Source organism: Gossypium hirsutum, chromosome A02 (genome assembly GCF_007990345.1).
Source record: "Gossypium hirsutum isolate 1008001.06 chromosome A02, Gossypium_hirsutum_v2.1, whole genome shotgun sequence".
NCBI classification, from domain to species: Eukaryota; Viridiplantae; Streptophyta; class Magnoliopsida; order Malvales; family Malvaceae; genus Gossypium; species Gossypium hirsutum.
The window spans coordinates 9067917-9089328 of record NC_053425.1 but is presented as its reverse complement, the minus strand read 5'-3'; the positions used below and the strand labels follow the sequence as shown (position 1 = coordinate 9089328).

General features: G+C 32.1%; 2 protein-coding genes across 13 annotated transcripts; one reads left to right on the top strand and one right to left on the bottom strand.

Annotated features, from left to right (window-relative positions):
• The first annotated feature begins 7144 nt into the window (after positions 1–7144).
• On the top strand, positions 7145–11041 carry LOC107910537 (dehydrogenase/reductase SDR family member on chromosome X). 2 transcript variants are annotated; one of them, XM_016838392.2, is made up of 9 exons: positions 7145–8053; positions 8146–8212; positions 8667–8695; positions 8795–9003; positions 9525–9643; positions 9812–9907; positions 9988–10063; positions 10244–10397; positions 10635–11041. In XM_016838392.2, exons 1-9 carry the CDS (start codon positions 7853–7855, stop codon positions 10788–10790), a joined length of 1107 nt encoding a protein of 368 aa, XP_016693881.2. In that variant the 5' UTR covers positions 7145–7852; the 3' UTR covers positions 10791–11041. The 2 variants fall into 2 exon arrangements, with proteins under 2 accessions (XP_016693881.2, XP_016693882.2); XM_016838393.2 differs by lacking the exon at positions 10635–11041 and having other exon boundaries at positions 9988–10058.
• Positions 11042–16354: 5313 nt separating this feature from the next.
• On the bottom strand, positions 16355–21242 carry LOC121215537 (protein ENHANCED DISEASE RESISTANCE 2). Of its 11 annotated transcripts, none has more exons than XM_041090296.1 (9): positions 20845–21126; positions 20563–20629; positions 20325–20342; positions 20161–20252; positions 19330–19431; positions 18112–18159; positions 17434–17577; positions 17247–17342; positions 16355–17066 (listed from the first exon to the last, which is right to left on the bottom strand). In XM_041090296.1, the coding sequence occupies exons 4-9, from the start codon at positions 20197–20199 to the stop codon at positions 16989–16991; spliced, it is 507 nt and encodes a 168-aa protein (XP_040946230.1). In that variant the 5' UTR covers positions 20200–20252; positions 20325–20342; positions 20563–20629; positions 20845–21126; the 3' UTR covers positions 16355–16988. The 11 variants fall into 11 exon arrangements, with proteins under 11 accessions (XP_040946230.1, XP_040946239.1, XP_040946217.1 ...); XM_041090298.1 differs by adding an exon at positions 17067–17150 and having other exon boundaries at positions 16734–16949; positions 20161–20342; positions 20845–21121; XM_041090305.1 differs by having other exon boundaries at positions 16355–16949; positions 20161–20342; positions 20845–21242.
• Positions 21243–21412: the final 170 nt, after the last annotated feature.

Here is a 21412-nt window from a genome sequence, read left to right as displayed (position 1 = left end):
TGACAGATGCTTTAGCAACCTTGGCCTCAATGATCAAGGCAAATAAAGAAGAAGAAATGAAGCCAATTTAAATAGGTGTTTACGAGGCTCCAGCTCATTGTTGTAACATTGAGAGGGAGGGAAATGACAATAACCCCTAGTATCAAGATATATTGCGATACGTGAGAGATCGTAAATACCCTGAATAGGCCAGTGAAAATGACAAACGAACCTTGAGGAGGTTAGCTTGCGACTATGTTTTAGATAGAGATATCCTGTACAAAAGACGAAAAGACCAAGTACTTTTGAGATGTGTCGATGCTGTGGAAGCTAAGTTAATTCTAGAAGAAGTTCACGAAGGTGTATGCGGGACGCATGCAAATGGGTTCATGATGGCAAGGCAAATCATGAGGTTTGGCTATTATTGGGCCACTATGGAAGGGGATTGCATCAGTTACACCAAGAAATGCCATAAGTGCCAGATTTATGGAGATAAAATTCATGTACCACATTCACCTTTGCATATTATGACTTCTCCATGGCCCTTTTCCATGTGGGGCATGGATGTTATTGGACCAATATCACCGAGAGCTTCGAATGGACATCGGTTTATCTTTGTAGTAATTGACTACTTCACAAAATGGGTAGAGGCTGCTTCTTATGCGAATGTTACTAAGTCAGCTGTGAGTCGATTCTTGAAGAAGGAGATCATTTGTCGGTATAGAATGCCTGAGAAGATCATATCCGACAATGCATTGAACCTAAACAACAAAACGATAGCAGAGGTCTGCGACCAGTTCAAGATCAAGCATCACAATTCTTCCCCTTATCGTCCAAAAATGAATGGGGCAGTGGAGGCCGCCAACAAGAATATTAAGAAAATAGTAGGGAAGATGACTGAAACGTATAGAGATTGGCATGAGAAGTTGCCATTTGCACTCTTAGCCTACCGAACATCTGTCAGAACCTCTACTGGGCCAATTCCATTCTCGTTAGTCTGTGAGATGGAAGCAGTATTACCTATTGAAGTAGAAATACCTTCTCTTTGAATTTTGACAGAAGTAAAGTTAGATGAAGTTGAGTGGGCTCAATCTCGGTATGACCAGTTGAACTTGATTGAAGAAAAGAGGTTAAAAGCCATTCAACATGGTCAGATGTATTAGAAACGAATGATGCGAGCTTATGACAAGAAAGTTCGACCAAGAGAATTCCATGAGGGAGACCTTGTACTGAAAAAGATCCTTCCTATTGAAAAGGATTTTAGAGGAAAATGGATGCCGAATTGAGAAGGGTCGTATGTCGTGAAGAAAGCTTTCTCCGGTGGTGCATTGATCTTAGCAGAAATGGATGGGAAAAGTTTACCTAATCCAGTGAACTCAGACTCAGTTGAAAAATACTTTGTCTAAAGAAGAAGAGAATCTAAGGTGAAAACCCGCAAAGGGCGCCTTGAAAAAAAATCAAAAACGGAGAGGCCAAGGTGAAAACCCGCAAAAGGCACCTTGTGACCAAAAGGGTTTTGAGTTGAAAACCTGAAAGGACAGCTCAAATTTTGAAGAGTACACAGTGATCTTGTTACAAAGAGCGAAGAATGCTACAAACTGGGGCATCAACAGAGTACTTGGGATCTTTTAAACACATTTTGAACTCAAGAAAGACTTCATGGAGCTGGTGTATAGGCACTCAAGCGGTGATATCTAGAGGATCTAACTTCTATCTTGTTTTCCATCTTTAGATTCTACTCCTTCCAAAAGATAGGCCTTCAGATTAATTTCCTTTGTATTCTTTCTTCTTAATTCATTCAAATCCAATTATTCTTAAAGATTTATTCATCTTCCATGTTGCATTGAAATAATGATAAATGAACTAAATATGTTTACAAACGAAGTTTTGCGTATTACTCTAAAATTTCTAGACAATACAAGAAACTAAAATAGGACAATTGTTCGAGAAATTCACGTAAGTAAAGAATGAAAGAACTCGAGGAATTTCTTTTGTCCAGTCTAAAGGGAAAATGAACAAAATCAATGATTCAATTTTAAGAAAAGATTGTTTTACAAACATTCTCAGTGGATCGTAGCATTGGAGGAAGGGTACAGGCCTACAGGCTGAGCGTGAATGAAGCTTTGAAAAAAGAAAGGCAAATGAAAGAATAAATGATGACGTCTAGGATAGGGTTCATATTCATGAAATTTTGCATCATAACATGTTTAATTAGGAACATTTGACTCACTTCGAGCATAGCATCCTAAATTATCAAGCATAATCATTTTTACAGGTTATCGGAGACGACGCACTTTAAAACCCAAAACAGTAGGGTAATAGGCTACGGCATAGCAGATCTGACCTTCATCGAGGCAGATCTAAGATGACAGATCTTATCTCTCTGTATTCGGCGGGGAGCATATCGAAGATATAGTTGATTTGGCTTTCACGTGTTTACGATGAAGCAAATCTAAGATGATTTGTCGTCTCTGTAATGTCAGAGAACGAATCGAAATTTGGCATCTTCACTTTGATGGAGAGCAGACACATAGCAGATCTGACCTTCAGATGTTTATGCTGAAGTGGATACAAGATGGTTTGGCATCCTTGTGTTTACAAGGAATAAATCGAAGACATAGCTGATTTGGCTTTCACGTGTTTACGTTAAAGCAAATCTAAGATGATTGTCGTCTCTGTATTGTCAGAGAACAAATCGAAGTCTGGCATTTCCACTTTGATGGAAGGCAGACACATAGCAGATCTTACTTTCAGATGTTTACGCTGAAGCAGATCCAAGATGACAGATCTTATCTCTCTGTATTCGACAGGGAGCAAATCGAAGATATAGCTGATTTGGCTTTTACGTGTTTACGATGAAGCAAATATAAGATGATTTGTCGTCTCTGTATTGTCAGAGAACAAATCGAAGTCTGGCATTTCCACTTTGATGGAAGGCAGACACATAACAGATCTTACCTTCAGATGTTTACGCTGAAGCAGATCCAAGATGGCAGATCTTATCTCTCTGTATTCGGCAGGGAACAGATCGAAGATATAGCTGATTTGGCTTTCACGTGTTTTCGATGAAGCAAATCTAAGATGATTTGTCGTCTCTGTATTGTCAGAGAACGAATCAAAGTTTGGCATCTTCACTTTGATGGAGAGCAGACACATAGCAGATCTCGCCTTCGGATGTTTATGCTGAAGCGGATCCAAGATGGTTTGGCATCCTTATGCTTACAAGAAGCAAATCGAATCATAGTTGATTTGGCTTTCACGTGCTTACGTCAAAGCAAATCTAAGATGATTTGGCATCTCTGTATTGTCAGGGAACAAATCGAAGAAGCAGATTAAGCGTTTCTGTGTTCAACGGAGAGCAGATCGAAGATATCAACATAACAGTCATGAGTTTGCAATGAGCAGATTGAAGAATCAAATTTGGCGTCTCTGTATTAGACGGGGAGCAGATCGAAGATAATAGATTTAGCGTCTTTGTAGTAGACGGGGGGCAGATCAAAGATGGCAGATATCGCCTTCCTGAGTTGCAGTGAAGCAAATTGAAGCCGTCAAGAGGCCATTTAAAGAAGATCAAGTACCAAGAAATTAAAATTCGGCGAGACTAAGAAAAATTGGCCATTTTGGAGTCTTTGCTCCATTCTCATTACACGACAATGAGCAAAGAGGGGCAGCTGTAATGGCCAATTTTTGGCCCAAGCAAACAAGCAAAAAATAAAATCCACATAACCAAATTCCAAGTCCATTTACAATGTTAAACATCCCAAAAATCAAAACTACCCAATTACAATAACTAAACCTACCCAAACCCAATACCCAAAACCAGCCCAAATTAGAACTACCCAAACCTAAGCAATTTTCAGCAAAGAAAAGTGGTGATGAACCCTAGCCGTCACCCCACCTTGGCTACCTACGCCACTACCAGTTGTCTGCCACCAGCACACCCACTTGCCTCCACCACTCTATACCTGCAAAAGAAGACAAAAAAAAAGGACAGCAAAGAAAAAAACCAAAAAATAAATTTCTTTGTATTTTTTCTTTGGATTTTGGGCTATATAAAAGCCCTATGTTCCTTGTGCCAGGAGGGGAATCGATTGTATTTTGGAGAGAAGAGATTGTATTAGGGGGGTTGTATTACAGAGATTTTTGGGAGAAATCAAAAGGAGAAAACAAGTTCAAAAGGTGTTTGTCCTTATTTTTATTTATTTATTTATTTTTTGATCTTCTTTCTATTCGTTCGTTTTATCTATTTTACAAATATTTTTAACAAAAAAAAACTTGCAAAAAAAATATAAAAAAGGGAAAGAGGGAAGGAACTTACCAGTGTTCAGTTTTCCAACATCGTGGACGACCGAGGAAGCCACCGCATAAAGATCGGTGGCCGAAAACCGAATGGATTCTTGAGTTCTAGGGTGCTTCTCATTAATTTTTAAAGGTTTTTGGGTCGTTTTAACCCCAAATCCGGGCTCTACTCGAGAAGAGAAGCGAAAAAAGGCCTTGGAAGATTTTCCTGCCACCGTGGACGGCGGCGCCGCCGTCGGTGGCCGGTGATCGGCGTGATTGTTGATGGCCGGTCCGATGACCGGAGGAGGGGAAGGGTTGAGAGAGTTGAGAGCCTTCTCTTTATTTTGAAAAATGAATGTAGGGTGGTAGGGTGATGTTTTAACTCTTTTTTTTGTTGTTTTTTTTTAAAAAAAAGGTTTTTTTTATGATAAAAAAAGTTTTTTTATGATAAAAAAAAGAAAATAAAGTATGGTTTTAATTAATAATAAAACAAAATAGTATGAGGAAGTAGTTTTAATTAACAATAAAACAAAATAGTATGGGGAAATAGTTTTAATTAACAATAAAACAAAATAGCATGGGGAGTGTTTTTGATTAATAATAAAACAAAGTAGCATGGGGGAGTGGAATCAGCTTTTTGCTTGGGACCATGAATGTTACCTTTAATTGGGTAATTTACGCAATTGATCCCCTCATTTGTGCTAGCTTTCAATCGGGCCATATTTAAGTTTTTTATATTATTTTAAATTGGCCCTGCAGTCTGTGTGCTATTTCGATTTGCCCCATTTGCGCGGTATTTTAAGATTTGGGGCATTTTTAATTTTAGATCTCGGACATTTATACGCAATTAATTTTAGCCCAAAATTCTGTTTCAATAATTTGTTTTACTTGTAAGTTATCTCTTGGATTTTGTTTCTTCTCTCAATTAAGTTTCAGTTATTCTTTTTAGAATAAACATGTTTCTACATATTATTTTGATTTCATACTTTTGTAATTATTATTTTTCTCTTTTCTTTTTTTTACGTGCATACCTGTTTATATGAAATACCTTTATATTGTTATTACTACTATATGTATATATTTATAATATTACTAATAATTTATTTTTTACATTATTATGTATATACCATGTAAATATTTTAATATTATATTATGTATACATTTTATATATATATCTTTTAATATTATATTTTTATTGTTTTGCATATGCCCTAATATTATATCGTTTATATATATATTTTTATTTCCCATATTATCTTACTTTATATATTTTTAACTATATCATGTATATGCTACTACTATATATCTATTTATGTAGGATTATTAATAGTTGTTTCTAATATTATGATTATTTCTAATATGTATATATTATGTATTTACCTTCAATATTATATATCGTATATTTCTAATACTATTACGTTATTACTACTATTATATTATTATTATATTTTTACCCATTACTCTTTAAATACACTTATTTTACCTTTTCCTCTTCACTCACTATATATATTGTTTACTTATCTATATATTCACATACATATATATAATTTCACACATCATTCCAAAATTTTTACTTGTAATATTACTATTAATATTATTATTATCTTCACTATACTATCGTTCTTTAGTCTTACATAATGATTGTTTATTTATTACTAGTTTTTTTTAATCTCGAATATTTCCTAGCTTATTCGTTATTGTCTTTTTATTCGTTTTATTCATCTATTTGTTACCTCGAAATAAGATTTTTTGCAAATAAGGCAATGCTTGGTGTTTGGAAATTTCGAGAAAGCAGTGCCCTAACTTATTGGGTTGCCACTTTTCTCGTTGAATTCGAATAATTAAGTACCCTTCTAAGTTTTTTTTAGAGGTTTTCTAAATGCAAGCCACTATCTTGGAATTTCAAAGCAATATGTCCTAACTTATTGGATATAGCGTTTTACTGTTTCGAGATAGGAATTTCAAAAAAGGGATAACTTAATGTCAATACTTTGACGCTAGTGAATCCTAATTTTCAAAGTTAAAATATTTTAAAGAGGACTACATCTTAAATTTTTTTCTTTCGACATTAAAGACATTTGATAATCAATTAGGTACCAATTTTTGGGCGTTACGAGGGTGCTAATCCTTCCTCATACGTAACTGACTCCCGAACCCGTTCTTTTATTTCGTGGACCAAAACTAATGATTTTAAAACAAAATGTTTTAAAGGTGATCCAATCACACCTAAAAAGATTGGTGGCGACTCCCGTTTTCGTTTTTAAAATCGATTCTCATTTTCCAAAACTCGATTTGAAAATAGTTTCGACAATGGTTATAACAATATCATTGGCATAAACTAAGAAGTAGATGCAGTTGCCATTGATGTATTTGATGAACAAGGAGGCATATGACAGAGAGTGTTGAAACCCCATTTGCAAGAGAACTTTGGTGAGGTCTTTATGCCATTGTTGCGGGGTTTGTTTGAGCCCATAGATGATCTTAGATAATTTGCATATATAATTTGGATGGATTGAGTCCTCAAATATTAATTGTTGTCTCATAAAGATTTATTCATTAAAAGAATCTCGAAGAAAATCGGTTTATGAAGTTTTCAACGATTTGGCATAGCTATAAAAAGAACCAAATGGATCATAGTAGATTTAACAATTGAGTTGAATATAAAATAATAATCTATTCTTGCGATATCGCTTTATAGCGATTAATAGAGTTATCAGGTTTTTGTTTAACTAGAAATATCTCCTTCCAATTAAGTTAGATTAGGTGGAACCAATTCCCAAGTTCCATTTATTTTAATGCATCAAACTCTGCTTGCATTGACGCTTTCTAAATAGGAATTTTTAAACCATGTTTATACGTCCAGGGAGGGATGAGGTAACATTCTCAGTGTAGTGAACCATTTTTATGGGTTTGAATAAGTTGTTTTGGGATATAGTGATTGTGAGATGAAAGGGAGATTTGGGATCGTGGAGGAAGGTAGAGAGTAGTAGATTATGTTTCAGTTGAAGGAAGGTTGATTCGAGAAGATGTGAACTTTAAATTTTAGATTGGTTTGGGATAAAATTAGATGATTAAAATGAGTGTTAATGATAAATTAACGTAAATTGATTAAAATTATAAAATATGTGAGGACCATGATTAAAAATAAAAAATATATATAATGATAAGGCTTAACTTATATATATATATTATTTTTTATATTTAAAATAAAAATTTATAAAAATTGAAGTCAAAATTTTAAACTTCTATTTATCCAAATAATTTTTTTAAAAAAATCTTTCTAAATCTTCACCCAAAACACATTAAGTTAAAAACTTCTGCTCACTATTATTCTTTTAATTCCTCTTCCATTTTCTTTTCTCTTTAACGAAAACATTCGTTTTCAACCAGCAAGTCGTAGGCCGTTGACTTTAAGGAAAAAAAGCTCTCAAATTAGTACATCCAGATTGCTGTACCGATTACCTGCGTAATAATAAACTATTTATGCTATTGAGTATAACGTGTTCGACAGTTTGTCTCAAAGGAACTCAGCCTATCTACACAGCTTACTGTTTTTAGTATCTTATTACTGAATTTATTGAATCTGCAAATTATGATAAAGGAGTTGAAAGAAGCTTTTCGCTTTGCTGCGTCAATTAGTTTTTGGAGAATGGCCGTGTTTTGGACAATCTCACTCTTCATCTCATACTTCCACTTACACACAAACTGGATCTTTTCTCGCCGACTCCAATCCTACCCACGATGTCATCCTCCAATCTCTGAGTCTCTGACGCCTGTTTGCATCATTACAGGCGTAAGTCTTCTTTCTTTTCACCTCACTAGCCTGAATTATTATTACTAGTTTGTGGTTTCTTTCCTTTTTGTTTCATTCCCTCATTGCTGCAGGCTGCATCAGGACTGGGAGCTGCGGCTGCGCACGCTCTTTCACGGGAAGGCTTCTTTGTTGTTCTTGGTACCCTGCTCTGCCCACAACTTATTTCATTTGCTTTTAATTTTCTGGATGCATCTCGTTCTATTTTGGCTCGTGAGACACGAACTGGAATTGCCTTGCTTGAATGCCCATTGCTAGCCTCTCAAGGTTTGTTTTCACCCTTAAGCGTGCCACCACATATTCGAACCCATATACTTACATATAATAATAGTTTTGTAGAAGGGATACAAATTGAACTAGCTAGATAAGAGGTATATGTTCTGCAGAGTGCACACAAAGCGGTGGCAAAACCTTGAGGACCTGCCAGTAACTAAACCAGGCAATTTTGATTTGTGTCTCACACGTGGTCTAGCAGGCTGGGTCGGGTCATGACATAAACTATCCAGTGATAAACTATCCAGTGACGGCTCTTTACCTGCTTGTGTCTTTAAATTGAGCATCTCACTTGACATCTATTTACGTTTTGTTTCTGCAGTTGGACGATCATCGCATTTGTTATCAAAGGTATATAGATATATACACAGTAAATTTATTGTTGCATGTGTCCTCTCGTTTTATGATGCTGTTTATCCTATTTTTCTTTTTGGTTCTTGTTGTTTATAGATTATGACAGAGATAAAAACCCAGAATAAAGGTGCCCATGTCAAAGCTTTTGTGGTTAACCTGGCATCATTCCAATCAATTTTGGAGTTCAAAAGCTCACTTCAGCAGTGGCTTTTGGATTGCAAACTGCATTGTTCTTTGCAGCTCTTGATTAATAATGCTGGGATACTGGCAACATCATCGCGAACCACACCTGAAGGCTATGATCAGTAATTAACTACTCTAGCTTTGATGCTGCATATTGGTACAACTGTATAATATTCTTTAGTGGTTGGAAAATGTGTAACCTGTGTTAGTGTATACTGTCAGTTACAAGCTGTTAGGTACTTAGGTTGCTACAATGATGGTTACGATGTTAGTTAAGGTTGTTACATGTGCATACAGCTGCATGGTTGTTATTAACAAATAGTCTTTTTAGAATCATCAATATACGATTCTTGTTATCTTCATTTTCTTGGTATATTTTCTCAGCTACCAAACAGGTTGTCATGATCCATTCTTGAATCTTAACAACCCAAATCTCCCAACTGCGAAAAGGTTTAATATGCTACATTTTCTTCGAGTGAATTTTAACCTTACCTAGAAATTCTTACCACTTGCTAGTGCAGATTAACCACAAACTGCCGTTGGTTTTGAGTATTTCCTGTCCTTCGCACCATTTGTTCTTGTGGTCACAATGTCCCTTTTCTGTCCTCAAATTCCTTCTTACAAGTTCACTCGTGTTCCTCAGGATGATGGGTACAAATTACATAGGACCGTTCTGTCTGACCAAATTACTACTACCTCTTCTTAAAAGAAGCCCTGTTCCTTCTCGGATTGTAAATGTCACGTCCTTTACACATCGAAGTGGTGAGTATCTTTCTAGATGCCGTGTATTATATATTCTTCAGGTAATTCATATATATATATATAATAGATATATATATGTACATATGTATATTCTTCGGGGCAAGCATAGTGTTTGAGAAATAGGGGGGAAAGACCCTCATATAACTACATTAGTGCACTTTCCTTCAGTTTTTGATGTACAGGTTGACAAGGAATCTGTTTCTGGGACACGTTTCTTGAGATCAGAACAATATCCATTTGCCCGTCTCTATGAGTACTCGAAATGTAATTCATTTAACATGAAAGATTATTGTGATTGACTTTCATTTCCATTCTATCCATGACATGTAATTTTGTTTCAACAGTATTCTTGATTCTCTTCTCATATGAGCTCCACCGGCAACTTGGCTTGATGGATCAACCTTATCATGTCTCTGTAAAGTATATTTTAAGTGGTTTTTGTTAAACTTTTTCTCTTAAAGAAAAGAGCAACATTCATTTTAACTTTGATGGTCTTATAACGGCTATGGAACATCTTTATTATTTTTCATCTTGAAAAGCATTTGTAATAGGCATCTCTCCACTTTATGGTATGTAATATGGTTTGTTTTGCTTTTGAAGTGCTGCGGATCCTGGAAGTGTAAGAACCAACATCATGAGGGAAGTCCCTTCATGTCTTTCGAGTTTGGCATTTCAAGTTTTGAAGTCTTTGGGCCTTTTGCAGTCACCAAAGAATGGGGTTAGCTCTCTTATTGATGCAGCCCTTGCCCCACCTGTAAGTTCATCTGAGATATATGATTATAGTTTCTTCTTACCAAAGTCTTAACATTAACTAGTCATAAATGATGAATCCAATTATACTGTTAGTCTCCAACGCTGAAATTTGCAACTTAGTTTGAGTAATGAACCTTCTCCATTCTTGTCTGATGGTAATATTGCATCATATCTAGAGGGAAAAAAAATATCTCTGGTGATTTAGTGAACCTATTGATTTCTGACTTTGGTATTTCAGGAAGCCTCTGGGGTATACTTTTTTGGTGGAAAGGGTAGGACTGTGGATTCATCAGTGCTATCACACAATACCAAACTTGCAAAAGAACTTTGGGACATATCTGATAATTTGTTCATGGAAGCAAGCCTTGATTTCAAAGAAACAGCTAGCTCCTAGTCAGATAATTGGTTGTAAAATAAAGGAAGTCAAGACCATGAGGAAGAAATGTGAAGGTGATTTCCAGGAAAAAGGTTTCCCCCTCGTCTACTTTGACTGATATTTGAACCAGAAAACATACTTGTGGCCATTTGTCATGGCATTTGTTGTTTCGGTTTACTCGATCAATGGATTAGAAAGGGTTTCAACCTTAGTAAAATTGTCATTAATTCATATTCAAATGAATTTTATCAAAATTCAGTTTTCTACGATTCACTGAACTACATTTGGAGCGGTAAAGCACTCGTGTTCAAATCTTCAGTTACATTAGTTCTAGATTCATCCCCAAGACATTTTTACTCCCTGTCTCTTATCAAAAAACTTAATTGTCAATCATGGTTTTTTTTTTTAATGATTAAGTTATACTTCATATTTGTTTTACGGTATGATTATACTCAACTCTTATCGGCTATATCTTAATGGTTCCAATGGATGATCAAACTCTAAAAAGCACATATTTTCATATGAAATTGTGAATATTTGACAAATTCAGTAATCATCATTTATGGTAGAATGGGCAGTATTATCTCTTTGAGTTCCATTCATCATCAAACCGTCAAAATGAGCTAGCCATTTCAAGCTATAGTCAATTTGAAAATGTAATGAACGCAGTGTGGGTTGTTAAATGAAGAACGGCTAAAATACTGAATAGGCCATTAATCTTTGTTATTTTGTTGAGATAAACCCTTATTTTTATTTATTTCACTCAAATAAAGTCTTAAATTTTATTTCTATCCAAATGAGCCAATACCCCCCTAACATAAAATCAGCATTTGAAATTAGGTTAAGCCATGGATGTTTCAAATTTCATATTTTTGTCTGATTGTGAGTTTTTAGTTCATATATATTTTGTTTAAATCTTATCATTTTAAGTCCGGAATATATTTTAATTAACAATCTAGTTATACTTATTTTGATTATAATTATTTGAATATATATATTTTTTATAATTGTAATTATATTTTTAATTTAGTTTTAACTTTTAAAAAAATACTTTTGAAATAATGGCTGTATTAAGTACAAAGCTTATTAATTTAACAATTCAACAACTTGTTTAGTAGTTTAGCTATATAGTATTACATAGATTCTGATGTATTTTTATAAGTGCACTAAACCAAATCGAAATTATTTTGTATTTCTCTTATATTTGGAATTTGTATTTTTACTTTTATTTTTATAAATTTAATTTCTTATTTTTCAAATATTAAAATTTAGATATAACTGTTATCAACTTAAAATTCTTGTATTAAATTTATTGTTGTGGAAATTTGAAATTAAAAAAATACTCATTTGATAGTCATAAAACCAAAAAAATTAATGTTTTAATGAATCTAAATTTAATAAGAGAACAATGTTAATAATCAAACTTGTATTTTAAAATCCTAAAAGTAGAGGACTAAATTTCAAATGTATAAAAAGTACAAAGACTTCTAACATATTTTGACCTTATAATTTTATATTTGTAACATGTATGAGTAACCATTGTAATTAATAAATCTCGTTAAATACGGTACTCTCTATTTTTATGAAGGTGTTGAGAATTGGGATAATATGCAAGTACTCCCAAATCAATTTACCTTATAACTTTCAAAAAATATTGGTACATTATTTATGTTTAAGAAGTGGCTTCAATACAATAATAGTAGAATATTTTAATTTTAAGACATATATGTTTTATTTCTTAAAATATAAGTATATGTTATTTTACTAATGAAAATTTTATGGGTAAGAGATAATTTGTTATACATTTTGACCTACTAAATATTTTTCATATTAACAACATATAGCGTACAAAAAAGGTTAGATCGTGCTAGCATGTTGCATATTTCATAATTTCATCTGTGGGTGGAATTGGGATGATCTATACTTTAAAAAAGACATGGAAGAAATAGATTTTGATAATTTTAATAATACAGATTTAGATTCAAATGATGAAAAATTTGGCCAAAGACTAACAGGTGTTGACAATAAGTATGTGTTTAATGTAAAAGAGAGTATGAGTCAATAAATATGGAACACAAGAGCAATTAGATAGAATTGTACAAAATATTAATTTTTCTTCTTATTTTGGTTACTAGTTATATTGTCGAATTTTTTTAAATAAACATATTATATAAGATGATTTGATTATAAGTTTTGTTACTTACTTATAAATTTTCATTATCAAGTATTATTGATAATTTTTTACAATATATTTTTTTAAAATTTAAAATTATATAATTATTTAATTACAATTTATGCTATCAAATATGACATAAAGAATTATAATGTAATTATATTTTGTCAAATACATTCTTTAATATACTCTCAAATTTTCAAATATTTATTTATCAGAATTTTATTATACTATTATTGTATCTCCCTGTGTAGATAATTTTAATTTTCTATAAATTTTATTTAATAATTAATTTCAAAATAAATTTTAATAAACTATAATTACTTGATTTTTCAAAATTATGAAATTTTAATTTATTATTTATTTAGGGTTGGATAAGGAATTTCAATTAACTAGTTAAATTTTAAATATATCATTTAAAATTTAAAAAAATATATCTTTGGTCAAATGTAAATAGTTAATGTTCTTAATTGAGCCAAAAGTGAAATATAAATTAATCATTTTAAGAAAAAATATTAGATATACTGTCAATGAAGTTTTACTCCACAAGTAATGTAGTATAATATTAAAAAAAAGACATGTGACAATTTTTTAAAACTGCTTGTGGAATAAAAAAAATGAGAAGAGATTCTATGAAACTGATCTCTTTCCAATAGGCAATAGGATAATGACAAATCAACTTTTTTCTCTTGATTTTTAGCTTTTTTTCTCTTAAAAAAATTTAAATTCAACTAAAAATATTAAAAATTAGGAGGAAAATTTTGATTTACTATTTTCCTATTGAAAAGAGATAGGGAGTGGAATCACAGTTTTATACAATCATTTCTCGAACAAAAACACATTGCTAATGTACGAAATACTAATCCCATTTTAAATACATCATTTCAAATAAACAAAAAATATAAGTAAATCAAGAACAAATCCTAAATGGAAAGGATATGCCTATCAAATCTTTTAAATATATAATTAAAAATTAAAAAAATAATTATTCAAATTATTTTATTTTTAACTTTTTTTTTATAATTGATCAACTGTAAAATTTAAATTTATTTACGAGTCAAACTTGGAACGAATCAATCTAAAAATTTCATTTGAGAATAAAATAACATTAAATAAATTATTAAATAAATTTTTAGACAAGATAAATTATTTAAATAATTTTTCTATAATGTTATGTCTTAGAAAATAAATTAAATTAAGATATAAGACAAAAAAGAGAAAACAAAAAATAATAAAAATACATTAAAAAATTTTAATATGTAAAAATATATATAAATATGAAAAGCCACTCTTTCTTTCCACTTTAGTTCCTTCTCTTTTCATCTCTCTTTTTGTTCTCCCTGCCCCTACTCAATCAAGTAATTACCAACACACGTTATCATCTCCCACTTTGTGTTTCTCTACTTCTATTCTTCCATCATTTTCCTCCCACCTGACAAAGTCAAAAAAAGAAGCCCAACGTTGACGGCCTCTAGATTTGATAACGGTCAGGTCGGACCGAGGGGATGGTAAAATTTAGATATTTTTAAGGTTTAGGTAGCATCTAAAAATTAGATTAAAATTTTACCTAAATTTGATTTAGATAAAAAAATTAAACTTGAGTCCGATCTATTCGTATTAAATTTTTATATTAATTTTTATATAAAAATAAATTTAAAATTATATAATACATCAAATATATTAAAAATATTAATATAAATGTCTCTCAACAAATTAAAAATATATTAAAAAAATATTTATACTTAAATAACATTAAGATAGTTACAACTTAGTAAGTAAATGTCTCTAAAATGGTAACGAAATTAACAATAAAACAAGAGTTATATGATATCCAAATAATAATAACAAAATAGTAATAATATAATAGCAAAATGTCAACAAAATAGCAACATGAAAAAAAAGAGATAATTTTAGGCCAGGCCTAAGCCAAAAAATCTTATACAATGCCCGACCCATTTAGAAAATGAGCATTATTTTTTTTATTTAAATTCATTTTTCGAGTCTATATTTTTGTCCAAACCCTCCTCCGAGCTTAGACAAATGGTTCAGCTCATGATCAGGTCTAATTGCCTCCATGTAGCTTTTTCGAGCTTTGCATTAGTTGTTGAATAATTGTGTAATTATAAATTATTAAAAAATATATAAATATGATATTGTTAATACAAAATAAAATTTTAAAAAACAATAGAAACTGTGGAGTTAATTATGTTGCAAAATATGAAATAATTGCTCACCTAAATTTCCACTTCCAATATCTGTTTGCAATGGCCAAGCTCTAACCACGGCCACTTACCATGACCGCAAACACAAAATGGATGACATAGATTGATCATTTTCAAGATATTTGCAATATTATGTTCTTTAACACATGCTTTTAACGCATCAAGTTTGCCTTTCTTTCTTTCGTTTTGGTAAATTTTTTTTTATTTTTTAAATTTTCATGTTATGAATTTGAGAGGATTTTTTAAATATTTATTTTGAAAGAGTCGAAAGAGATTTAATATTTAAAGTCAATTAGTTAAACAAGGATTAAAAACAGGTGAAACTCTAAGGGTGCGTTTGGTTCGCTGTATTGGATTAGAGGTGATTGGATTAGAGGTGTAATAGCTAATCCACTGTTTGGTTGAATGTAATGGAATAGAGGCGTAATAGTAATCTTGTGTTTGGTTGAATGGAATAGAGGTGTAATAGCATAATGGAAAAAACTAAAATGACTAGAATACCCTTAGCATAAAATTGTTTTGGTAAATGATTATTGTTATTGTTATTTAAATTTTAATAAGATTATTATTATCAGTAATAAATAATTTAATCATATTTTAACATAATTATTATTAAATATATTTTAATTAAAATATATAATTTATAATAAAATTCTTAATAATCAATATTCTTATATGAATTTACTCAAATCATAATATATGATACTATAAAATATAATTTGAAATAATTAATATTAAATATATTTTAATTAAAATATATGATTTAATAAAATTCTTAATATTAAATATTCTTATATGAATTTTTTAAAATCATAATATATAATACTATAAAATATAATTTAACATAATTATTATTAAATATAAGTTAATAAAAATATATAATTTATCATCATACTATAGATAAATACTGAAATTTGTCACTGTACTTTATTTTTATTTATATTTGCCGTTATTTTTTAAAAAATGAGTAAATTTGTAACTTAATTTTTATGTTATTGAATTTTACCACTAAAATTTAAATTTTATTAATTTTTGCCACTAACTCTTATTTTTTAGTTAAACTCTTATTTTAAATTTATATTGAATTTTTATTTTTTTAAATTACAAATATCTTCATTTAACTTAACGAGTAAATATAATTCTTGACTTTCCTTTCTCATCATCTAAACAAAAGCACAATAAACAAATTGTCAAAAAGAAACCCAAATCCAATAGTTGGGAGATTCAAAAGCTTTCTCCAATAATGTGTTTCTTCTATAAGAAACAATGCTTATAAGCAGCTTGTCAAAGCTCAAAATCTATTTAGTCCTATGTCATACATCCAATGTCATTTGTATATATGCTCCCTCACATCAGCACAAAACACAAGACTCAATATGAAGCATACATGAGAAGAAAACAGTTGGATTGAGTTAATGAAGTACATGCATCTTATGTGTTTTTCTTTCTCAGGGAAAACCTTTCGAGAAAAAAGAAAGTAGAAAAGGAATTAAAAAAATGTTGGTGAAACATTTGAGGAACATGCAAACAAGGTATCCTACAGCTAGTAGTGGTGATGAAATACTCTGCAACAAAATCAGCGCATCTTATAGAATTGAACTCTCGAAACCACACAACGTCGTCCGCTCAATGAATATTTAACCATTATATCAACGTCTCGGGGATTCTTCTTGTTTGGTGCAACAGTCATGCTCCCAATTATTGTCTCCCCTTCACAGATGGTTAACACATCCTCTAGATATAGGACTGTTTGCTTCCAATGGGTAGCTCGCGATCTTGGTCCTGCATTTTGTATTTGCCATTAGCCAAGGCAAAGTTCTTTTAGGCTGGCTTGCTGATTTCTATTCGTAGATAAAATGGAAATGACAAAGGATGGAGAATTTTGATGTAGATACAAACCTGTAGAGAAACCCATCAATTTGTGGCATTTGGTAAACGAAACATCAAAATATGCAACGAAAGCATGGATGTAATCATCACGCTCTGCAATATAGAGATATCAAAAGACTTTATAGATCCTGATACTATGTAGGCCTCAAGACCGAGGCAAGGAAAATAGCAAAACCACAAGTGCATTACCTCCAGAAAATTGTCTTGCCTGAAGTATTTGCATGTAACAGCTTTCCCAAGTAGGCAAGCTTTTGTTCCAACTGCACGCTTGACCATCCAATACCCCTTTGAACATTTAGAAACAACTGAGCTTTTCACTAGCATTAGAGCAATAGATAACAACTAGGTGAGATGTTTACAATATACAATTTCATACCTCAACAATGCTTGGTATCAGTTTAAATCTTGCATCACGAAATTGATCCGTTCCATCTGCAAACTTTTCCAGTAAAGAATCTTTCCTCACTGGCCTTTCAGCAGCATAGTAGAGGACCAAACTATAGTTTGGTTTCGCAGGAATCTGGAAAAAAGAAACCAAAACATATATCCTCTTTGAAAAACCAAGGTAAAATTTGTTGCAACCTAAAAATTAATTCCACAAAAATTCTCCCCATGCTAAAAATATTCCCATTGTATCCTCCAAGGTCGGTATGTTTGGGAGAAAAGTGGAAACTAGAAGTGAATCTGAAGGTCAGAGCATGATCTGCATTGACCATCCAGAACAATAAAATTTGTTAAAAATTTTCAACTTTAATCTTCGTATCATCCACTTAATTACATGGCTATTTCAGGATTAGAATTTCTTCATATGAAAACATCATTTTGTGTTCAGAAATATGGCTTAAGTGTCATTACCAATAACGATCCCAAACCTATTTGTCCTAAGCAAACAACTTTGAGCTTTTAATAGTTAGTTTTCTGCAGGACTAAGCTTTTAAAATAGAAATCATTTTTCATAACCATCTTATGCAATTGTAAAAATTTCCAATGTATTGACAGTTTTGTTTAAATAAATATGCAGATAAAGGAGGTAGAAATGCATCCACATGCGTACCTCGAGATTAATCACAAGGATAAATGGAAGATTTTTTCCGGCATCAGACTGAAAATGAAAATAGCAGTTAGGTCATAATTCATAAAAATGTTTTTCCATCAAGCAAAATCATTCACGATGCCTCCAATATTCTCGAATCAGCCTTTTCCAACAGTGAAGGAACATTTTTGTTCAGTGTGATAGAGAATATGATGTGCTATTTGTCTGCAACATTAGGAGTACATAGATGCAAGAATAGATAGTGTGGTTGTCCCAAAACAAATGATAAAGTCCCTAGCAGCTTGTAGGAGTAGCAAACCATTTGCTAAATTGTCCTATGTAGAAACAGTCCATTCTCGAATTAAAATCTGCAAACTGAAAGAAAATTCTTACATCTATGGATCCGCCAGACATTTCAATAGCTATTTAGCTAAGTCTCATAATACATAGAAGATGTTTGCAGTTCAGATGATGATGCTGCAATGGCTGTGTGGATATACCAGAAAGACGGGACAAGAAACAGACGATTTGGGAAATATGGGGTTAACGAAATCAAGGAAAAGGTAAGGGAGATGCGTTGAAAGTTGGTAATCGCCTTGTTTCTTATTGTTAGATAAAGAAATATAAATGGTTTGAGAAATGGAAATTGAAGGAACTAAATACTGTTGAGATAACCAAAAAGTTCGATAGTTGTTTCATCCAGTCTAAAATACTAATCGAGTTCGGGGAAAATTAATAAAAGCACTACTGAAGGCATCTTTTTATTTCACGTAAAAAAGGAGTAACAAGCATGCAAATTGACTTCCTGATACATGAATCTCTATTCATTCAAACATAAGCAAGGCTAAAGGGGACTTTCTAGGAACAAGATGCATCTTATAAACAAAACCAAGAAAATACATAATGTTTTGCTTAAAATAAAAAAATGAGAGTATTCTTTTAGCATAACAATGGCTAAGCCATAGCATGAAAAACAGTGAAACCAGGAAAGCCATAAGTTCATTTTATAGGTTTTAGCACTCAAAATTGAGACTGTAAAATGCACATAGTAAGATTTCATAAAATTATATTAGCATGGCTAATCTGCAAAGAAATTACTGGAAAGAATTTGAAAAATGTAAATAACAAAAAGAAACCAATCCTAGCAGAAAATTTGCTAAGAATGAAGCAACTTTCACATGACTTTCATAACATTGACACCTTCAAAGAAAGGGAAACAGTACGAAGCCGGTTTAATACCTGAGCTAGACTCTTTGGATGCAATGCAATTTTATCTGTTGCTTTATCGACTTTGAACCAATCAACAGCTATGAGCTTGAGAAGGGGATTTCCACCCATTATCTGCGAAAAGACTTGTAGGTTACTCAATTGATTCTCTACAGAATATTGGCAAGAACAAGGAATGCGAGGAAGAAATTACAGATATAATAAAACCATGGAAGAGGACTGTCAGCTATAAAGTAAAAGGAAAATTTTCATCATAGGAAAAATCATGCTTCCTCATTTTCTGTATTTGAAACTTTACTTGTCCAGCAGAGAATTCATTAAGCAAGATAAATATAGTTAAAAGCAATCAAAGAACTCATACATTAAGAAATCTAAAATTAATAAATGGGCCAAATACAATAATGATTCAAACAAAGAACTTCCAACTACTGAACTGAATGAGAGGGTCTCAACCTTGAAACCAAACAAAGAATACAAGGTAAGACAGAAATACCAGTAAAACTATAAATGTAAAGTCGATTTTGGTTTCTTAATCCAATTTAGAAACCAGACCTGGCAAGATTAGGTAAATGAAACTGCATCACACCAATAGCTAACAGAATCAATATGAACTGACCAATAGAAACATATGTATCAACTCAGGATGAGAGCATAATGAATGAGTAGAACTACACACGAAGCAGACAACTGTCATTCCAATTTGTATCTCAATTTTCCATTATAATAAACCAGATACTCTTAATTTCATGCTTTGATGATATAAGATGATAAGAGTGCACTCAGAACAAATAAAAACAATGAAAAATGCATGTCAAATGATTAACAAGGGTAGGAAAACCTCACCTTGGCACTATTTTTTAAGTATGTCTGTCCTCTTATCATAAATCCCGCACCACCAGGAGAAGTCCAACAATTTGTGTCAGCATCATCCTTTCCTTTATGGAGAACACTGTTGAATTGACTTGGATCAACATGAATAGGAGGTACACTAAGATCTAATTCCTTACTTGCATTTTCAGCTGCATCTGCAGTGACTTAATTCTTAGTATACTTAATAGCTCACAAAAGGATCAAGGATAGAATATCTTTTAAGCTATAAGATATTATTGTTACCAAAAAAGAAAAGAAAAAGAAAAAGAAAAGGCATAAATATAAAAAATATTTCCTGGATAGAATCTCCTTTTTTCAAATAAAAGATAAAAGCAGGTTGATCTTTCCAAATACAGAACTAAGAAAATAAAGAACCTGAAGCTTGCTTCAAAGCTGTGCTTGAGATGGCCGCAGGTGCAGGCTTCGGCTTGACTGGTTTTTCCTGATAAAGTTGAGAGCAGATTATCAATAATAGAGTTTTTCAAGAAAACGATAATGAATAGGTTACATCAGTCCACAAATAGAGCAATCGAGTTCCAATTTCCACCAGCAACAAAAACCTTTAAGAAATAGAAATCTACTCGGAACTTAAGCTAATTAAAATACAGGAATCCATATAAATTTGAGAGCAAAAGAGAGTTAGAAATATGAATTTACCTTTCCAGTTGTAGTAAACTCCGAAAATAAAAGGTTGAGAAGGCCAAGCGTCGATTCTATTGTAATCTTCAGCAAAAGAAAGACAGAAGGAAGAAACAGAAGACGAAAAGGGGAAGCAGGAGGGTAAAACAGGGTCTAAAACTCAAGCAGCACCTAATCTGAGAAAGAGGAACGTAATAGAAATCGGTGGATTTTGGGGATTAGGGGTGTAATGTAATAGACGGGTATTAGCCAATACCCTGAACCAAACAGAGGATTGAAGTGGGATTAAATGGGGTCCACCGATTAGGGGTGTATTGGCATAGCCAATACACCCAACCAAACATGGTGTAAATGTAAACTTTTGAATATTAATTTATTTTTCTGAAGTTAATTGGTGATATCTATTTGTTTGTTGTATTGACTGTGATGTATTGAATTGGAATTTAAGCTTCTACTCTTTTGGCTTCATTTGGAAAATCATCCCTTCCTTACCTTAGAGTTGCACTTTCTATACAACCTGAAAGGTGCACCCACAATATGAACCATTAGCTACAAGTAGGAATTGTGGATTATGCTTGTGACACTG

Bases quoted from the DNA above. Each gene is read 5' to 3' on its own strand.
- LOC107910537 (XM_016838392.2), top strand. From the start codon at position 7,853: ATGATAAAGGAGTTGAAAGAAGCTTTTCGCTTTGCTGCGTCAATTAGT. The intron at 8,696-8,794 runs GTATATAGATAT...TGTTGTTTATAG, and splicing joins CATCGCATTTGTTATCAAAG to ATTATGACAGAGATAAAAAC. The intron at 9,908-9,987 runs GTAATTCATTTA...TTGTTTCAACAG, and splicing joins TCTCTATGAGTACTCGAAAT to TATTCTTGATTCTCTTCTCA.
- LOC121215537 (XM_041090296.1), bottom strand. From the start codon at position 20,199: ATGATAAGAGGACAGACATACTTAAAAAATAGTGCCAAG. The intron at 17,578-18,111 runs GTACGCATGTGG...TCTTTTTTCCAG, and splicing joins TCCTTGTGATTAATCTCGAG to ATTCCTGCGAAACCAAACTA. The intron at 17,067-17,246 runs GTAATGCACTTG...GTTTCTCTACAG, and splicing joins GGCAAGACAATTTTCTGGAG to GTTTGTATCTACATCAAAAT.